Below are 21082 nucleotides of genomic sequence, written 5' to 3'. Positions count from 1 at the left end.
GCCTTGCTGTCATAGTCCCATAACTGCTGGTGCAAAGCAACTGTCTCTTCTACCTGTGCCTTTAGATCTCTCTGTTTAAACTGTTGTTGATATACCGATCTATTTACATGCATTTCTCCTTGCTATTCAATCATGCCATGCTGGCGTGCATGGGTGTTTGCTGTGCTTGGCTCCAGCAGGGCTTGAGCTCAGCCTGCAGCACTCCCAAGGTGCTGTGTCTTCCTCCCTGCAAGCGTGGGTGACTGTACCTGGGGACCCTTCCCCAGGAGAGAGAGAGAGCCTTGAGAAGGCTACAGCCTCCTCCTGTCTTGGGGAAGGGCTGGTGTCCTCCCCTCTTCTGTGCCTCAAGAAGAGTGGAGAGCATGCAAGAAGGAGATGGTGACCCCCCACCCACCCAATCCAGATGGGATTTGAATGCAGCTCCATGCACCCTCGCAAAAAGCCGATCAGGCCGCTGCAGGGAACAGATGCCCTATCTCTGCTCTAGGTGCAGAGCTGCTGGCAGGGGGACAAAGTCCCCGAGAGCAGAGAAGCAAACAAAGCTCTTTTGTGCAGGCTGGAAGTGGATGCACAGGCTGGTATTTGGCCAACACGTGGCCCCAGTGAGTACTGGAAGGCCGAAAGAAAATGACGTAGGCGTGTAAAGAGGAGGAGAAACGCTGTCCTGAAAAAACTCCCTGCCAGTTTACCCTCACAATAGTAAAAGAATGAACTCTTTGCTCCAGCAGTGACTGATGTACTGCAGAAATGTAAGTCTCTTGCCAGTCTTCTAAATTTCTTTTACTTCAGAGAAATTTAACTATTTTAAAGCTGCTTTGATACCTATCATAAAGGTCTTTTCAAGACACTTAAGCCACTCTCCTGGCAGTGGATAGGCACACTTATTTTGAACTGGCACATTTTATTAGTCCTGAAGAATTAAGAAAGAGTCTGAGTTGTCGTAGCAATGCAAGAGGATGGGCTGTGCTTGTCCCAGGAAAACAGAACCAGCCACTCTGCTGCTTATGGCTCCACTTTGCTGTTTCTCTGCTGCATTTAGAGCAGGGCTTGCTATAGGAAGCATTTTTTTCAGCCTTTAGGTAGGGATTTTGACTTTAACCACACTCAATGGAGAGCAGAGATAGTGGAAAGAATGTGGTTATTTTCATCAAATGTTCTCAAAGCAAACAAAGATTTTATCCTTCATGCCAAAGCCTCGGTCTCAGCAGTATGATCTTTGTGTTTCCTGGACCTTAGGTCGTGTGAACCTCTGGAAACTCCCATTCCTTCTTCTGTTACTTTGTAGGAGCAGCAAGCTGGCAAGGAATGCCTCAGGCAATATAGGCAGCATAAACATGGGAAAATAGCATTGCAAATCACAAATCTATGATTGTTAAAAAAAAAAAAAGAGAGAGAGAGAGAGAGAGAGAACCCAGAGAAGGGCTAACTTACTAAACAACTGAGAGGCAGAGGGCTCAAAAAAAAACTATAGGGAAACAAAACCCGGCTCAGTTGTTGGCAAATGAGAGACTAGCCACCTATCTCTCTTTGCAAATACAATAAAATGCAGGAACAAAATAAATGGGCTTTGATAAAGATTTCAGTTCCTGTATATGGGTATGATAGCTGAGCTGCAGATGTGCTCATCCTAAAGTTCTCCTTAGGCAATGAGAGACCCCTTTATCTGCCTGCAGAAGCCCTGTGGTGGTAGAAAAGGAGGTTGGGCATTGCTTTTGCAGATCATTGTATTAGATATTTGAATTCAAGCTTGCAGGATGGAGTTTTAGAAGAAAGGAGCTATGGGGATGTAGCAAAAGGATGTTTGAGCAATTTTGGCTAATATGTATTCAGGCTGAAGACTCATCCGAGAAGAAACTCCTCTCCCAGAGAATACCCAGAGCAAGGAGAAGGACTGCAGAAGGACTGAGGGTCTGTTAGCATCTGGTGGGGGCAAGGGAACATAAATAGAAAAGGGTAATGGGCAGGCCTAGCATGTAGTTGATTTGCCTGTATTGTTACAGCTGTGAGGCATTTCTGTTAGGAAGGGGAATCACACCATGAGGTTTTAATTGTTAGAATGTACAGCAGGACCATCCTGCACTGTTTAAATATGTCTCTGGGATTGCTTGTCCTCGCTGAAGACAACAGCTCAGAGCTACACAGAGTCTCTTGAAAAGCAGATAAGAAGGGAGAAGCTGCTCCAGTCTCCTAGGAGCAGAGAAACAGCCTATACACTGACTGTTCAAAGATCTAAAACAACAACAAAAAAAGCTGTTAGCAAAGCAGCTGGGGTTGGTGGAATGACTCCAAGGTCAGAGTGGCCCAGGCCACACTAGCACTAGGCATGGCATGCTTTGTGGGACAGGAGCAGTGTGGCATACAGCTAGCCCAGGTAGCCCAAGCAGCAGGCACTTGCCCTCCCAAAGAGGAAGATCACACCTCTGGAGTCGGGGGATTCTCTTTAGGATCTAGTGATTGCTCTCCTGGTTGCTTTATTTCACTCTTAGGTTTTCTTTCTCGATGTTGTTTCCTCAACCTTTTGATTCAAGCCTGCAGTGGAGGACAATGAATCTTTTCCCATTTTTCATGTGGGGGTATGAGCTGATGCTTTGGACACAATCCCCTTGGATTTGTCCTCGCTGCTGCCATTCAAGTCCTGCCAGAAGAATTAAATAAGCACACACGGGATTGCTGGTGGTGTGCTAAGAGCCGTTTCAGTGAGGCTGTAGCTTCTTTTCTTTTATCCCTTAGGCTGTTGTGAAAATCGTGTATTATCAACTGAAAAAAAAAGGGCCTGGCGAACCTGCTCGGGAATTTAAAAGGTTAAGTGTAGATACAAATCTTACACTTGAAAAGAAAAAAGACATACTCATTCACTTAAGTGGGAAACCATAATCCTCCAGGCACACCTACCATGTGGGAGCACAGTTTGGGAAGGACTAGTGAGTGGGACAGACACTTACCAAATGTCTGTACTTATTTGCTTCTTTGCAGTTTTAAATGGTTCCAGATGATCCTGATGTGCCAGACAGAGACAGCTCTACAGAATGCAGCATCCTTGCTTGAGTATGTAGAGCTTGCCTGGTCCCCCATGAAGTGTATTTCAAACTCTTCCTGGCTGAACGTTGACACAGACCTGCAAATAATTTCATCTGAAGATGAGCTCAGCCCTGGACTTCACAAGCAAATGCTCCGCTTTGAAAGATTAAGCTGGGTTTGGGCAACAGGAGCAGTGGAAGTCCCTCATACTCACGCGCATGCTCACCAATATATGCTTTGTGAAGCATCATCACTGGTCAAACGTGGTGGGGGGATTGGAGGAGCTGGGCATGGTGCCAGATTTCAGAAATCCAGAGCCAGGATGAAATCTCAAGCCCTCCCCAAACTCAGCCTTGTAGTACTGAGATGCTGGGCTCTGCAGTGCTGGCGCCAGTCCCAGCCTAGCGCTGCTCTCTGCACAGATGGCAAGAGCTGCTCGGTCAGCCCTGCTAGACTAACACCCACATCCCAGCACAGCAAGCTCTCACTCCCTGAGCCCAGGTCCCCAAATGAAGTGCTGTGTAAGACTAACTACCTACCTACCTCTCTTTGCTCTTTTCAGTGCTGTTACTTATTTTACATCAGGCTCCAAAAGTCACAGGATCCTCAGAACAGCTGTTTGCAGCTACAGGATCTTCAGTGCTGCTCACCTTCAATAATATCTCAGAGATCATAGGGTTCCTGCAGTGGGAGTATAAAAAAGGCCCGACACAGGAAGGAATTGTAGATTACTTCAAGTTAGATTCAAAAATAGTGATCTATGATCACTATGAGGGCAGAGTACAATTCCATACATCCAATGGCTCCCTTGAGCTGAGAAACGCACAAGTGAATGACAGCGGTACTTACGTGGTCACGGTCAACTTAAAGAAGAACTTAGTAAGAGAAATATTACTCCTAGTTATAGGTAAGTGAGAAAGAGATTTTAATAAAGCAGACACTTAGAATAGCTGTTAAAAGTAAAACAAACGTAAACCAGATCTCATTTCTGCTCTGGGGAAACTGTTGGGTTTATCACAAGCTGGCTTATCATGAGCATTTATGGCTTTGTATGCTAGAAGAGCAGCTAACATTCTACTTCAGAAATATTTACATTGAATTTACCTTATATAGACCTACATAGAAATGAAGACTGATTCTAATGATTATAATGAAGAAAGCACTGAGCATATAGTTAACAAAATATATACTAATATATTATCTATAATGTATTTGAATGCATAAATATAGACTCTAAATGTTTATAGCAGACTATAGTTCAAGATGTCTTTAGCCAATATGTATTTCTGCCAATATACATCAGCAGATTTCGGTCAGTTTAGGTGACAGGGGTTGGTGTTAAATGCCTAGTCTTGGAATCTGGACTTTTAAAATATTAGTATTTTAAAATATTATATAAAAAAGGTAAATGTATCCGACTATCTTGTTTCTCCTAGACCCCGTGTCCAAACCTGGCTTACAGACAGATTCAACACTGGCTGATACACCTATCCAATTATCTTGTGTGGTGGAGCATCTTGGCACAGTAAAAGATATTGTTTGGAAGAAAAATGGGCAGCTGCTTCACCCAGATTGTCATTATGTGTTTTCTGAAGACTTCAGAGTTTTGCAAATACAGAACGGGCAGAAATCAGATTGTGGCTCCTACTCCTGCAATGTCAGCAACGAAGTAAGCTGGGATGAAGCCTCCCTGGATTTGGTCATTGATGGTAAGGGATATAGCAGAAGCTTGAACCACAGAGTATCAACAACCTTTTCCTTATGTTTATTACAGTGGAGTCTTCAGACAGATGAGAAAACTGTTTCGTCTCTGCGCTTTCCTGGCACATTGAGTTAATTCCTGCTAATTTCCCTTTTTTTTTCCTCTCTCTCTCTCTCCCCCCAGAAATTAAACAATTTATAGCGACACATAATGTGGAATTTCAGTTTTTCTCCTTGACTGAACACCATTGTCCTCCTTCTCTCACTATCTCCTTTTAGCTTCTGGTTGCCATTCCAATTCCCCATTTGTGAGCTTGAATTCTGTCTTCGTTGTAGGTTTGAAACCTTTTCTGAAGCAAGCACAGAAAATCTCTGCCGCTGCTAGCTTCTTGGCATGGGCTGCCACACTGGATCTCCTTGTTCTGTACTACCTATCAGGAAAAAAAAGAGTTGGTATGTTCTCTCATTCCTTTCTCTCCAGTTTTGGAAAACAGGTTTTTAGCAAGGATTTCCTAATTTGCTTAGTTGCTGCTGGTAAAAAACGGAAGTAGACAAAGCAATTTGCAAGTAAGAACAGCTGAAGTCAATAAGGTGTATTACTCATCTTCTGTGAATAGCTCAGCTTGCTCACTTTCATATTATCACATTTCTCTCAGACATATAAAACAGTCCCATCTCCCGTCTGATGGGTCTGTTTTGATAGAGACACACCCTGGCCAGCCTTAGCTGCACGAACTCTCTTCAAACTCGGGTTAATGTTCCATCTCCTTCAGTTCCTGTAGACTCCACAGTGGGTCTATTTTGCTGTTGTCCTTTCTTTTTGCCATTTTCAAATGAAGTGAGATTTCTGTAACAAACATCAGCTGTTGCTATTGTTTGCCTGGCTTGCCACCAGTTGAACACTACTGGGTCAAAATATAAGTCCCTGTTACCTTTGCCAGGCATGCAGTGCTGAGGGGAGCGCTGGAACTGGAGTGTGGGCCCAGCATTCCCACAGAAGTCAAGGTCTGAAAAAGCTGCACACCCTTGTGGATTTATAATGGTTGTTTAAATTCCCTGCTTTTGGTTCAAGGGTGCATTAAACTGGCCACAGAGACAGAGGCTACATTCAGCCCTTTGATAAATGCAATGGTCTCGTATCATGCCAAACATTTTGCTTTACTAGATAGGTAATAGTAGTCTAATGTGTGTTGCTTCCCTAGGAGTAATGTCTTGGAGGTGGCCTTGTGTAGGCTTTCTTCTGCTGCTATTTGGATCTTGTCTTCTTCTGGCCGTTGCCAGTGGTCTCTGGATACAAGAGGAAGGTAAAAAATCACAATCATGCTGATTTGGAAAGGCACCAGTATCCAACTATGAGGTAGGAAATGAAATAAAGTGATTATTTCACCTCAGGAAAGTGATATGTATCAGTTCCAAGGGAGCACCTTTGGCACAGGGAGGAAGAGCACAGACCTGTAGATCTGCAAGGTGAAGGGAGAAGCCGTTGCCTTTCCTTGGCTGTTGCCAACATTGTGATGAAACGCTGATGTGGAGAGTTACCAAAGACACAAGGTTAGAAAGATGGCATTACAAACATCCAGGATAAGGATCACCAAAGGAAGGGTATACAGAAAACAGGTATAGGTTTATGCATCGGCATACACCTGAATCCTTTTCTAAAGTGTTAGTTTTCACATCACGCTAACCCCACAACATCTCTCCTCCATGTGACAGCCAGGTATGCTAACACAGGGAATTCTACTCACAGTTAGATAGGAGGGTTTTCAAATTTGTTCTTCTGTGGCATCAAAAAGCTGTTCAAATTTGATTATTAAGAGTGACATAGAAGAATGAAACAACATGCCACTGGTACCTTTTGTGCAGTACCTGTTTCACTTCCCTCCATGAGGTTTTCTGATGTGTTAGCAGCTACTCTGGTACATGGAGATCCCTGCAGAGCAGAGCCTGTAGTCTCTGGTTGGCAATTCCTGTTTTTTCTTTTTTCTTGCAGGCATCTCTCTGGTCTTTCTTCTAATGCTTTTCCTTGTCATGGGAATCATTGTAATGTTATTAGTAGCTGTGATCTTGGCACTTTCCCCAGTCATGCTGCAGGCATTTAAAGCAAAACCATGTAAGTATGCATGAATGTTGCACATTTGTTTATCTGTGATCTCGTAGCAAGAAAATAGAGGGTAGTTACCCATGTATCACTCATGTTGGAGGGCATGAACACTTCTCCAGCAAGCTGGAGGTTGTTTGAACAATCTTTGTACAATCTCAACACCACTGCTCTGGTTTGGGGATAATATTCTGAGGAGCCAAAAAATCTAGAGGGAACAAGATCTATACAGGTGTTTTCCCTCTCATGAGAAGAATTACCTCTTATCAGCATTTAATGGAACTAATAAAATATAACAGGACTTGTCATGCTTCTTTTCTTGTTTCTAGGGACCCATACTGTCTTGGACACCACTCTTCTGGGAGGAATGGTGCTAAACGTGCTGTTCAACAGCCTGCTGCTGCGGGACATTCAGCATCAGCAAAGTCAGGCTGCCTCTTTCCTGTGTCCAGACTTACATTGCCCGGCTTCCTAAACAGAAAGATCCATTATAAACTGCTTGAATTATATAAGGATGGTAGTACCTTACAGGAAGCTGCAGTTTCTACCCAGTAGAAAACAGGGATTTCCAACTCCTTGCAAAGTTGAAACTTGGGGCTCCCCGTCACAGGGAGATCAGGTCATCTCCTAACACCAGACCTGGCCCTGACTCACCTTTTCCTGCAGGGCTTGCATGCTGCTGCTGTGGGTTGTTCTGGAACCACCACACTTAGGCTTTGTAGAAGAGAATTCAGACTTTGTAGCTGTTAGCTGCAGGGTTTTAACAACCCGTTGTAACTATCGAAGTGGGACCCCAGATTCCTATTTGCTGCAGAAAAGACCCTGCAGACCCTTGCACTTGGTCAGGGTGGAATTAATTCCTTCTTTCTTCTTGACTCCAGGAAAAGGATGCTCACCTGATTTTGACTGGACAGCAGCAACAGTTATCGTATCTGTTGTTTCTCTCTCTGTGTTTCTAGTCGTCTTTGTGTGGTGTAAGTAAGAACCAACAGCCATGATTCTGTTACCACCACTGGGACAGACTTAAAATGATAACAGCTGTCCCAAGTTGTACCTCTGAAAGCAAAACTTGCCTGTCCTCACAGACAGCACATGGGAAAAGGATAAATGGACAAAACACGTAGGTATCATCTGGATTAAAGGTGCAGAGCAGTCAGCAGCAATCAGATAGTGCAGGGAGTGAGGCATGTATGTAAGGGGAAGGTTGTGAGGACCAGGAGAAGTAGAGTGGAGGAGAGTTAGTGTAGGGTACCGAGTGGGCTCTCACACGCACCTTTACTGCATGCTGAGTTTATCACACTAGCTACCCTAGAAACTCTCTTTGGGCTTAACCGAGAAATATATATCCCTCTTCATTCATCAGGAAATCCCGCTGTCTGCAGGGAGCCCCACCACAGACTCCTCTGGGCTCTGAAAACTTCAGCTCCTCCCAGAATTAGAGCCTGTTCTCAGACTTGTTACATCGTCCAAAAAGGCTCCTTCTTCCCAGTCCTACCTCTGCTTTGTCCTGCCCACCTGCCCTGACTCCAGTGCTGGGGCAGGGGGGAGGAATACTCGAGAGATGCAAGGAGACGTCAGCAAACATAGCAGCAGCCACAGTAGATGAGACTAAGGGCTTATCTATCCCAATACTCTGTCTCTGCAGCTTAAAGCAGCTACCTAGGGAAGACCATTAGAATGGGACAAGCATAAGTTATATTTCCACTCTCTCCAAGAATAACATGGCTTTATGTATTTGTTTACCCTCAGTAGGTTACTTTACCATGAAATAGTTCCATTTCACCTGGAATACATGTAAACTTTTAGCATCCTCTATGTCCTGTAACAAGGAATTGCACAAATACCTAATTCTTTTGACTTCCATATCTGCTCCTACTAGCTTCTTTTAAGCTTTTTTTCTGGAAAACACATTGAACTCTCAGTTGATAGTCAGTCTCTCTAGACTCTTTGGGATTTTATAAACCTCTTTCATATCTCTACCTCATCTGATCTTTTCTGGACTGATCAAGGCTATTTTTAGTTTTTCCTCATACAGGAGCCATTCATTTTTGAGCAGCTTTGTTCATCCTTGGAACTTTTTCCATAGTTACTATCACCTTTTTGAGATGGGTATTTAAGATGCAGGAGAGCAATGGATTTTTATGGTAGTGAATGACATTCCTTGTTCTGTTCCTTACTTCTTTCTTCTAAATTTGTAATGACTGACTGTCTTTTTCTCTGACTACTGTTGAGCACTGAGCTGCTCAGTGTAACAGTCTCTCATAACCCCAAGATCTTTTTCTTGAGTGCAACAGTCAGCTCAGAACCTGTCACTTTGTATGTGAAGGTAGGATCATCTTGGAGTTGCTAGTAGTTCCTGTATCCCCCTAACTCCAGAAACACCTTGTTGTTCCCTCCATGTAATAGATATTTTCCACCCAACAGACCCCATGCTAAGACAAAGCAATCATGGGCAACAATTTATCCACATTTTTCAGATCAACGGGAAATAAAATACCAAGAAGCACCAGAAAAAAAGCTGCAAGCTGAAGGGCATCAGAAATTAACGGTACAGTTTCTCCCCCCCCTTTTTTTAAAAAAACAGAATTTGAAAGTGTCCTCACCAGTGTTCTGTAATCCCAGCCGTCAGTCAGTATTTGTTTCAGCTTTCAGCACTTCAAAATACATTATAAAGAATGTAAAATATTTTTGTTATAAACTTATATTTGTCAATCAAGCCACATACTAGGCTATCACCCAAGGTTTTTGTCTGGTTCTGCCAAGTCATTTACTTGGGAACACCATTCACAAAGACGGTTGTACATCTTCAGCTAAATTCAATCTGAAAATATCCATAAATTATCTCTTTGCTCTCCAGACTTAGAGGTAAGATGTTGGGAGGGGGTATCAACAGTCAACAGTGCAAGAGAAAACAACTGAGCAGATAAAATCAAAGTGCATGACTGAAAAAAGACTGACTTGTTTTACCTTGCAACTTCACTTGTTCTGACAGTCACAAAAAATTCATGCCATAAAGAATTCAAAGGCATGGCTGCAGGGATAACCGTTGTTCTTTTAGAAATAGGTAATCTTAATTAAAATGAAAGATACATTCACTTCTAAAACACTATACAAACTGAAAACAGTGGAAGAGAAAATTATCAAATTGAATGATTCGGCTCCTGGTGTAAGCAATGGTAATAAGCTGTGAAGGCATCAGTTTGTCCATATGGTGGACATTTAGTCTAGAAGGTTGTGAAGAACATCCATTCACACATACACGCAGACACTGCCATCCTACCAAGATTACTGTTAGTGCAATATAGCAGGAGTCTGATCCCAATCTTATGTGGTCAAGACCTGGAAGATTTTTAAGATTATTTCTACATGCCAGAAAACAAGCACTTAAACTGTATTTCTTAAAAAAGCTCACCTCCACCCCCCAAATCTCCAACCATCCCACTGGATGTTCTGCCTTCACTGAACTGCTCTAGGCAATGCCAACAAGTAAAATGCCCAGTGAGTCAGACCAATAGGTTCCAATTTGAGAATCTCTTCCCAGTTCTTGAACACAACTAGCAGAAGCTCTGGAGCATGGGATTTTAGAGTTATATGGAAGTGGGACAAACAAGGGTTTCTTCTCATACTAAACTTTAAAAACACAAGAGTATTGAATATCCAACTCTCTCTGTTATTCTGAAGTAGTATCCTAGTGATTTTCTGAAAGCACAGTAAACTGGTATCCTGTTTTAAGAAATACAGGACATTGGGCTATAGGGAATAGACAGGAAAAAGCCTTCCCACCTCAGAGCCGTCTCTCATCACTGCATGGGGAGGATCCTCAGCCTGTGATCCCCAAGCAGCAGAAAGGAGTCAAATGGGGAAGGAGCCTGATATGTTTATTAACACATGCGCATGTTTATGGGAAAGCCACAGTAACGTTGCAATACCTGCATGTTATTTATTAAGAGCAGAAAAGAGGTGCAGTAGCAGTTCATTCACAAGGTACGTTTCAAACGCTTTCTGTTTTTCTCCTTTTTGAATTCAGAATTGCAAAAATGAAGAACACGAGGCACAGCTTTGATAGATGCAGCCTGCACAGCGCCTGCTTGCACCATAAATGTTGTAAGTTGTCATACCATGCTCTCTCCCGTCCGTTCACATTGCTGCCTGCAGCTAAGGTCCTCCCTCTTCTCTTCTAACTCCCTGCTGTTGGCACTCACCATCACTGGCTCAGCTCCAGGAGAAGCGATTCCTCCTTGCTGCAACTGGCTCCTGCCCCCTCGCAGCCATCAGCACCAGAATTCATGCACCAGAGACCTGAAAAGATCCAACTGAGACTCATCCTGGCCAAAAAAAAAAAAATATACAACCAAGAATCAGCGACTTAAAATGCTTTTGTTCATCGGCCATTAGCATAAATGCTGCAACCCCCACAAAAGAAGAGGCAGGAATGAGTGACGTGGGAAAGAAGGGGCTGCTCAGTGCACCTTATGCTGAACTGAAGCAATGAAGATGCTGAGGGGAAGTGAGGAATGTCGGTCTGTAACACCTCCTGCCCCTTTCATCACACTGACTCTGGTATTCACGAAACTCTAATTTCGGTTTACTCGGCTCATTAATCTAGGAGAAAACTAGCCATTTCTTTTTTTTACTGGCTCAGTTTTCTGATCGGTTAGTGAGATGAATCTGCTCAAGGACCAGTTTAGACAGATCCAGAACAAGATACAGTGCAGGAACATACATCTCCCCCTCCACTCAGCCTACTCATCGCCACTTTGTCCTCTAGCTTCAAGGGACCAATTTATGTGTATATATTCACAAAAGTACTTTTTCTGTCCCAAAATTGGGTTCTGTCACAACACTTTGATAACTTGCATCCTACTGATTTTTTGTAATCTTTTTTTTATGTCTTTTTTAATGTGGTTTACCTTCTGTCTTTCTTACGTAGCTACTTTTTTGGTACTTTTTTTTTTTTTTTTTTTTAATAGGACTTTGTCTCTGCCTTTGTTGTCTGACCTTGTTCATAAGCAAGCATTTCAGGAAGGGCTCAAAGCCTGTTACAGCAGAGGAGTTTTGACCATAAACAAGGAGGCTATTAAAGACTGATGTTGGGCAAAACAGCATAAAAGCTATCCCTGCTTCCTGATCCATCCTTGCAACAGCAGGTCCATTCCTCCAGCCTTGCTCTTTCTCTAGCAGCTTTAGCTTTCTGGGTTTCAGCAAACTCCATAGAGCTCCCTTTAGATCTTAGGTGATGGCCAGCTCTTTCCACCATTTCTGAGACCCTTGATCCTGCTGCTTGTGCCTCAGGCTCTCTGCTTGAAGATCCTACTTTCTCTCTGCAGGAAGCTCTCCTAGCTGAGTGTGCTAAATTGTTCTCAGGTTAGTCACAATCTGTCTGTCCTGAGGGGTTTGTTTGCCTAAAAGTGCAGTGCCCATCCTACTCTCTCCTTCAAGGAACTGATGCTTTTATCTGGGTTATATTTTTCCTTAATCTAATTTGTTGCTCAGCCACCCAGATGCTAGTTCCTTGGTCTGGGATCAGCTGCTGAAGGGGTAGGATCTCCCATTTCAGCAGCTTTTCTCCCACTTCAGCTGAGTTAAACTAGAAAAGCTCTTGCTGCAGTGCAGCAAGCAATGGAACCAGTGCTGCTTGCTCCAAGAAGTCCTTACCTGGCCAAAGGGCAGGCTGCTCCGTATGGAAAGGCAAACTGAAGGTGACAGAAAAGCAGGAAGGGCAGAGCCCTCACCACCAAGGACCTTGTCCTGCAGTACCCAAGCAACGCAAACAGAGCAGGTGATGTGACAACAACCAGAGTTTGCTGAAATTCCAGTTTACCAGGTAAGACCATACTTACAAGGCAGGTCAGGACCAGCAAGGCCAGGCACAGGTATACATGCAACACAGCTCCAGCGTGCCTGAACTTGACAGCTCCCAGGCTAAAGAGAAAGACACCCTCACCAATAGACTCCCTCTCACACTGAGCTGTTTATACATCAAGGTGATCCCAGGTTACAACTGCACCACATCAGAGCTGGCCTTGGGCACAGGCAGCCAAGCCTCCAGGATGGGGAAAAAGTCACAGTGCTGCTGGTGCTCCTAGTCCCCCAAGACCTGCTTGACTGGCTAGATTAAAGGAATCACAGTATAAAACATTCTTATTTATGAATAGGAATTTGTCTTTCAGCTTTATAACTTGCTGAGTCTTGCACTCCACTGAATTCATTTGGATTTTTGGCTTATTATACAGTGAGTGACTTTTGATAATTTGAAGGGTTTTTTTCTTATTTCTTTTTAACTTTCTCTCTTGGGCATTTCTCTGATTGCTGGAGAGGGTCAGAAAAGAATTTCCCAGAGTTTTTTTCTCTCCTTAAAGGAAAAGTATTTTTTTCCTGGGTTTTTACTTTTCTCAGAAGATTGAAAGTCAAGGACCTTCAAGATTCTGTAACTAGTTCAGCAAATTTAATTACTAATTAATAAAGACTTGAAATTTCAAATACTAAATTCTCCTTTTGTTCCTTTTCATTCACTTGTATGAGCAACTTTCTTCCTAGATTATAGCTGTTTTCAAGTATTAGATTTGATGATACAACCACAAAATGAGGAATAAAAGCTAGCTCTGGCCACAACAGAGGAAGCTACGGTTTCTCCAGGTATACTATAAAAAAGTTAAACCCCTTTTCTTCAAGTCACAATTTCCTGCTCTGCAGTGCCCAGATTCAGCGTGTATAGCAAGGTCCTGTTCTTGCATGACTTCTGATGGAGATAAACTCCACATTCGTGTCGTAACAAATGAAATTTGTTAGGCAAGATCCAAATTTCCCCCTTGAGCTCATTTTTGGGTGCTTTCCCCACTCTTCCCACAACTGTTGTATAGTAAAAGGAACCCCTGCCTACAGCCTTAGTTTACCAGGGCCTCTATAAAGGGCACGGAGGTACTAGAGTTAGGGCACAAGAAGGTATCAAAACCATAAAATGATCTGGGTTGGGTACAGCTTGAAGAGAGCCTGTTTGCTGCTCCCTGTGAATTTGCAGTCAGGAAAGTTTCTTGTTGGTCAGCTAGGTTGTCTGTCCGTCTTACCGCCAGTGCTGTGGGTGAAAGCAAGGACAGGAAAAGTGTTGTTCACACTAACCATTAGAGCAAGCTCATTCCTGCCAGAGATGTGCACGTGAACTCAAGCAGGAACAAGCTGTGCAAACTCAGTAAACCTCTTCCTCGGAAACGCATTCAGTTGAAGACATGATGTACGAGCTGAGCAGCTCTACTCAGGAGTTCAGGAGCCAAGTAACAACAAAGCAGGCAACAATTTTTGCTTATTTTTTATACCTGAATAGAGTTGTACTTTAGATTATTTCAAGATGCAGAAGTCATCCCTGGACATGAGTGGAAGCGCAGTAGAGGCTGCTATTTTACAGGGTAACACTGGTGCAGTGGCTCTTTGGGAAGGATCAACTCTGGCTGTGTTACACTGGAAATCTCACATGGAAAAAAGCCTTGTCAAATTTTAACCAAATCCTTCTGGATGTAACCTGATCAGGACACAGGTGATGTGAAAGGCCTTTCAGAATAACAAGGTGAAGCTGCAAGGAGTTAAAAAGTTGGAGGAAGCTCACAGTTCATGTGTATATAGAGCGTGTTTACAGTCAAAGTAACAAAGCAGATGTTATACACCAGTTTCACTGATGTGGATTAGGCACAGCCCAACCTCTATGAATACTTCACTTTGCCAGAGCAAAAGAAACAGAGTAGCTTCTCCAACACTACAAAAACAGAACTCTAGCAGAAATTTCACACGCCTACACTGCAGTAGTCTGACTATAGCTTGTCTGAACACACCTAAACTGAGCTGATTCCGAGGATTAAGTTGTACGTGCAGCGCAGATTGAGGAATGAAATTGCTCAGGTACCTACACAGTGGACCCCATGTCGCTGCAGCCTGCACTTTAGCCTTGGTAAATGGGGCATGATGAACCTGTGGATGAGGAAGAGCCATTGATGATCATGACCTGTTACTGTTTTTTTTCAAGTCTGAAGATAGAGATTTCTAAGTGTATAGTAAATAAGAGAAAAAAAAAAAGGAACAGTGCACATGGTTCATGCCTATAAGCAATCACACAATTCACCAGACTGATCTTAAGTGGCAAATAAAACCTGCAGCAGGTCTCCTCCAGAGAGGAAACTCATGGGAATTAAACCACTGTGAACAAAGAACCTGTAAGTTCTCATCTCTTCAGAGCAATTTCGCTGAGCAGCTATATTTTACAATAATCACTAGCCCCTGAGCCTCATTTTTCAGATTATGTTGGGTCTGCTGAAATATAGTGACATCTCACTGTCTTCACATGATCTGAGCTGGGATTAAGACCAGAGGAAAAACTCAGCAATCCAAAGGATTTTCTTTCCTTTCTTCTTTGGGTAAACAAGCAGCAACTGAGATGGCCAGAATGGCAGAAATAAAACCTAGTTTTGCTTTCATCAGGTTGTCTTGTAAACACATCTGTCTTTGCTCTTAGAAAGTCAGACTTGCTCACATGCCTGCTAGCTGTGCCATGGGAGTCTGCCGTATGTTGAACGGACGTGTATTTGTTGAGTGAGATCTGAAGGGACCGTAGTACCCATGCAAGCCCTTTCTCTGTGCTTGAGGATTGTAAATTCAGACTGCGTTGCTGCAGACCATCATAATTCATGACTACATCTCTTCCCGCCCACCTTGGAAATTATTCACCAACCCTTTTGCATTAGGAAACTGCGTGTTAGATACTGGCCTTCAGCAGTAGTTGAGCTACTCTGTAGGTCCCTCATTGGTCCCAAGCAGGGGAAAAAATGATTTTTCTCACTCTCATCAGCATGGTAGAGAAGAAATCACTACTTGCTTACCCACAAATACATGTATACAAGTTGGTTTGAACACAATACCTGGTAGAAGGTGATGAGGCCCCAGGGGCTCTTTCCCCACTGCTTTTGTTGCTGTCCAGTCACTTTCTGGAGGTCTTCAGATCCTTGTAAAGTATGTTGCACATCTGTGGCTTTGAGCAGAATCACTTGAAAGTCTACAGAAGGCGACACTGGGTTGCTCCACACGCGTTCCAGCATGTCGAGTTTAAAGAGGGAGACACCTCCTCACTCCCATCTCCTGGCTGTTAGGGCTGTAAGATACTCACAGTTAAAACCTTGGCACTTACAAAGCCTGCCCAGGGTCCCACAGCCCATGCTTCCAGGGCAGCGCTCTTCTCAGAGCTATTTCAGCCCAACTCCAGCCACCCTCACAGTAATTATCTGATATTCCCACCCCTCATAACCCAGGATAGTTTTTCAGTGCTAAAGCTTTGCTGTGCCAAAACAGCCAAGCAAGAGGATTTTTTCACAGCAGCTTATCAAAACAAGCTGAAGCCACAAGCAGCTTTCTCTGTCCTACAACCCTGCTAGCAGCACCTCTTGCAATGCCATGTCAAGCTCTGTGCTGTCAGCTGATGTGATGGTTCCTCACCCATCACCTTCGCCAGCCCTCCTGGCTGCTGGAGAGGTTCATCCTGGCCAACAGGAGATCCTGCACAGTGCTGGCGTTGAAATGGTCAGGTGGACACAGGTTACAGAGAAGCAGGAGAACAACTGTAATGGAAATAAGAAATGCTTTCACTTAATGCTGTTTGGTAAGTCTTTAGAAATGAGGAGTGATGAATGACTGTAAATTAACAACAGATGCAATAATCTGCAGAAAGAATAAGACATTGAAGCTCTGTAAATTAGTTTTCAGTTTACCTGCACCCACTGCTGAATCAGCGCAGCATGTTGGCTGTGAAATCCAGGCTTATACCCTATTATTCACCTGCTTTTATCATATCTTTATCAGAGGGTTTAATTTATTGAACTTAAGTTCTATTAACAGAGTTACACTTGCAACTGTTTTTTTTTTTCTTTTTTTTTCTTTTGGTCACTTGTAGTTTTTCATTATATTTAAAAGCTGAAAAGAAAAACAAACTTCATGGTGGAACAGGCATCTTACGAAGATGCTGTGTGCCGTCAAAGTTGAGGGAAAGCTTAATATCTGTCTTCATGCAGAATTTTCCCTTCTTTCACAAATCTTTCACAGCTTCTATACTGTAAACCATTACACCACAGTATGCCTTGTGAATAAAACTGTCGTATCGTAAACGTGTTGTTAAAGGAACGTTGCAATGCTCTTCAGATCAAAACTATTTTTCTGGTTTAAAAATGCGGTATTACATTTAGGCTTTCTTTAGTTTTAGAATTAGAAAACAAAGTTATACGGATTATTTATAAACGAATTCTATGTTCTAATTACTTGTGCTTTGTTTCTTTCATAATTGCCCCCTTTTTTATACCAGTTCTCAGCAAACATTGATAACAGATGCTTTGCTTACATTTCTCTGCGATGTGTGTGTGTACATTTGAAAGTGTCCTTAACCGACTCTGGATGGGGATTGTTTCCTGAATTTGGGCCTAGAAACCGCAAATATTTGCATTTTTTGGAACTTTTCTCTTTATTTCCTATCTTATCTTCTGCCTAGTTGCAGCTTTTCACTTGCTGCCTCCTTAAGCTTGTGCTTTCTTCCTTTCCAGTACTTTCTACAGGGTGTCTTCTGCAAGGGTAAGACCCTAGTGAGTTCATTGAAGTTTTTTTTTTTTTTAAAAAAATATTAAATCTACTAAAATTATTAGAGGGCAGCAAGCTGATAATTTGTTCAAGTCCCTTATCTAATATATTTATGCCGTTCCACACCTGAGGCTCTAAGTATCCCCAAACAGTTAATGAATAACAACGAACTGGAAGCGGGTATTTTCCATTAGCGACAAAGCGATGTTTGTCAACGACAAGTAATTTCTACGGTTAATGACTGATGAGGTCACTGAAGCTCTAGAAGAACCAGGTGAACAGAAAATAATAAATAGGCCCGATAAAGCCTAACAGATAAAAAGGGCCATGGGAGAGAGGTTACTCCCAGGTAGTAAGCTGGGATCTTTCTCCGACGCATTTGTGCCCTAGGCTGGATGGCTACCAGAAACGTCGCAGAACAGCCGCCCCGAGCAATACGCAGTGAATTTGACTGCAGGAGCTAGATGTGTTCGAGGCCATTTCGTCTTGCCTGCCACTCGGTATTGGCAGGATGCTGCTACATCCACTTTTGGGGAAACAAGAGCAGGACTGAACTTTGCTATTAGGGAAGAAAACTCTAAGAATGAGTAAAAACAGCTTTTTCTTTCCTCCCCCACCCCTTGTTCGTTATGTTTTTCACTGTGAGCCGTACTGGGAAAAGATAGCATTAGTGAATCGTGTAGGCAACAATTAATCACCTTTTTCTGTGTGTGAATTCAACAGGATCAGCGTGGCTACAATAATCTCAGTCGAGATGTAAAGTTAACATTTAACTGATATGAAGCAGTGCAATATATAATGCTTTAATTATAAAGGATAGTTTTAAATGCAGTTCTCAGGCAGTTTTTCTTTTTTTCAAGCACACAAAAAAGCATTCTTACTTCCAAATATTTTTGCAAATAAAACTTCCTCTTTTTTAGGAAAGTGTGATGCTTGCCAAATATTAACTTGCTTCAGTCTTGTTCTTCTGTAAATTCGTATTGCTCCATTTCCATAGTGATTATATTCCTGCCTATTTGATCCTCCCAGTTTTTGTTTGAACTCAGGTTTTTAGTTTAACTAAATTTTAGTTAATAAATTTTCAATGTATTTACCTGAGAAGCGAAAACAAGGAACCCATTAAAGTGGCTCCTATATTCTCATGTAACCATAATGAAAGAAATGAGGAATAAAGCTAAAAATGTAAATATTTTTCCACTTAGCTAAAATGAATTTCAGTATGGCAAATGCAGAATTATTTTTTAAAGAAGCGTTTAGACATTTTATCTAGATTATAATTGAGATACATATTGTTTGAAGGGTTGTGAGGACTATGTATATTTTCCCCCTTCTTTTTCACAGCCTTTTCCCCAGATTATTTTTGAAGGGTTTGAAGACAGCTTATTTTTTATGAAAGTTCTGTGAGGAGTGCAATTAATATTTTAACACTGTTGCATATCCCTAAATTAACGCGTAGCCTGAACACCACCTATTCCCTCAGCCTCACGTTGTATGACAGATGCTCCAACTCCTTAATATCTTCCTGGTCCTTCTTCCAGGATGTCCACATCCCCCTTGCCCTGGCTGCAGCACTCCAGGTGTGGTCTCACTAGTGCCCCAAGAGGGACAGGATCACCTCCCTCGACCCACTGGTGACTGCTGTGCCTGGCTGACCTTTCCACTTCCATCACACCCACCAGGTGTCCCCTCACCTTGCTATTCCCTGCCAGCAGAAAACACCCAAGTGTCATGCCACAACCTTGCTGCTGGTGGCTCTGCAGAGGGTGCAGATGAAGTGCAGAAATCTGAGCTTCTAGCTGCCTTTCTTGACTGTTGTGAGAGCAAGAGACAGCATGAGACATCGGTGAGCAGGACCAGGCCGCTGAGGGGATGTGGTGATGCGCGGGATGGCTGGAGGGCAGCAGCTCTGCACTGTCAGTGGCCCTCCAAGAGCCTGGCAGCAGGTCCTGGGACAGCATGAATGATGACATCCATGGTTACCCTTCCTCTGCTTGTGGGAAAGGTCTGGATGCACTTCAGCATTTCCTCCGTATCTCTCTACAACTCCAAGCTGAAGGCAGAAGAACCTGTAGCTGATAAAGAGGAGGCGCAAGGATTGCTGACAGGGGGCAGGGAGGATTGAAGAGCTGTGCCCTCAGTCCAGCCACGCATGGACATAGTGAGCCCTTGGTTGGGGCCATGAGACAAGGCACTAGTATACAGCGTGTGTCCCCCCACCTCCCCCAACACTTTTCAGGATTAGAGGGTGCCCAATAGATGGGACATGATGTTGGAGTACAGCAAGGCATGTGAAAGCCCCAAGTGTTATGGCGTTGTGAACTTGCTCACAGATGGGCAGGGAAGGTCCCCATGCAGCAGCAACGCTGCCTCCTGCCAGCTGCGCTACCTCGGGCTGCATTTCACAGAGCAGGAGCTGGGTCTCCTCTGCTTCTCTCGCTCCTCAGGTGACTGTGCCAGGCCTGACTGTCTGGGGCAACACGTTTGCCCTCCAGGGTGTCTCAAGGCCCTCTATTTGCTCTCTTATCCCCTTCTGTCCCCCGAGACCCCTTCTTTTGCCCTCTGGGGTATCCCAGAGCCCTGTGTCTACCCTCCAGCGTGCCCCAAGGACCTTCACTTGCTTTATTTTTCAACTCAGGATCCCTGCTTGCCTGTTTGCCCTTCAATGAGCCCCAGAGCTCTCCATTTGCTGTCTGGTGTGACTCCAAAATCTACGCTTTCCCCTAGTGCATTACCTCCAGTTTTTCCTCTGACACCATCCAGAACTCTTGGTTCCCTTTTGGTACATCACAGACTCCTCTCTCTGCCCTTTCGTACAGCAAGATCCCTCATTTTTTCTTTTTCATGCACTCTTAGGCTGCCTGTTTGCCCTCTAAATCCTTTCAGGGTGCTCCAAAGTCCTCTGTTTTCCCTCTGGTGCATTTCAAAGGGCTCTGAAGAACTCCTGGATAAACCAGAGGGCTAATGGAGGGGGTCTTGAAGGGACCAAAGGGCAAACTGAGGGCCCCCAAGATGCACCAAAAGACTCTAAGTTTGCACCAGCAGGTAAAACAAGAGCAATCGTGAGGTCAGTGGGTGGGCAGAGGGCTCTAAAGCGCAGAAGAAAAAACAGAAAGTTCTAAGGCATATCAGAGAGCAAACAGAAGGATCTTCAGATAACATCCCAAACGGACGGCTCTGAGACTCACCGGAAGGCACCATGGCACACCAGAGGGAAAAGGGAGGGGGATCCTGATGGGACCAGCACGTAAATGAACGGACTTTGGTGACACTGAAACCCAGAGGACTCTAGGGGGCACCAAAGGACAAATTTGAGGGCTCCACCGCTCACCACAGAACGAGCAGAGTCGTCCTGACCAGACCTGAGGGCAAACGGAGTGATCCTGAGGAGACAAAGCACCAAATCAAGGGCTCTGTGGGCACCAGCGGGCAAATTGAAGGAATAAACACAGAATCAAAGATCCATGGGTGCACACGTCAGGAAAAAAAAATGAGTAGTTCAGGCACAGGAGGACAGGAAGAGAGGGCCCAGAGCAGCAAAAAGAACCAAACTGCAGTCCCTGGGACACACATGCAGACCCACCCCCAGATACACACAGACGGGAACCAAGGACCGCAGGTCACATACCATCCTCCAAGAGCCTTCAGATGAGCTTTCTACTTTGCGTG

General features: G+C 43.8%; 1 protein-coding gene across 1 annotated transcript; it reads left to right on the top strand.

Moving 5' to 3' along the window:
* The first annotated feature begins 698 nt into the window (after positions 1–698).
* LOC134145279 (natural killer cell receptor 2B4-like) lies at positions 699–11716 on the top strand. Its single transcript, XM_062584641.1, has 12 exons — positions 699–749; positions 2974–3045; positions 3581–3925; positions 4455–4727; positions 5056–5172; positions 5922–6023; positions 6710–6829; positions 7147–7242; positions 7699–7791; positions 9295–9365; positions 10845–10921; positions 11034–11716. The coding sequence occupies exons 2-11, from the start codon at positions 3027–3029 to the stop codon at positions 10878–10880; spliced, it is 1272 nt and encodes a 423-aa protein (XP_062440625.1). The 5' UTR covers positions 699–749; positions 2974–3026; the 3' UTR covers positions 10881–10921; positions 11034–11716.
* Positions 11717–21082: the final 9366 nt, after the last annotated feature.

Source organism: Rhea pennata, chromosome 11, assembly GCF_028389875.1.
Source record: "Rhea pennata isolate bPtePen1 chromosome 11, bPtePen1.pri, whole genome shotgun sequence".
NCBI classification, from domain to species: domain Eukaryota; kingdom Metazoa; phylum Chordata; class Aves; order Rheiformes; family Rheidae; genus Rhea; species Rhea pennata.
This window is presented reverse-complemented; position numbering and strand designations above follow the sequence as displayed.

Bases quoted from the DNA above. Each gene is read 5' to 3' on its own strand.
- LOC134145279 (XM_062584641.1), top strand. The intron at 6,024-6,709 runs GTAAAAAATCAC...TTTTTCTTGCAG, and splicing joins TCTCTGGATACAAGAGGAAG to GCATCTCTCTGGTCTTTCTT. The intron at 7,243-7,698 runs GTCAGGCTGCCT...TCTTGACTCCAG, and splicing joins GGACATTCAGCATCAGCAAA to GAAAAGGATGCTCACCTGAT.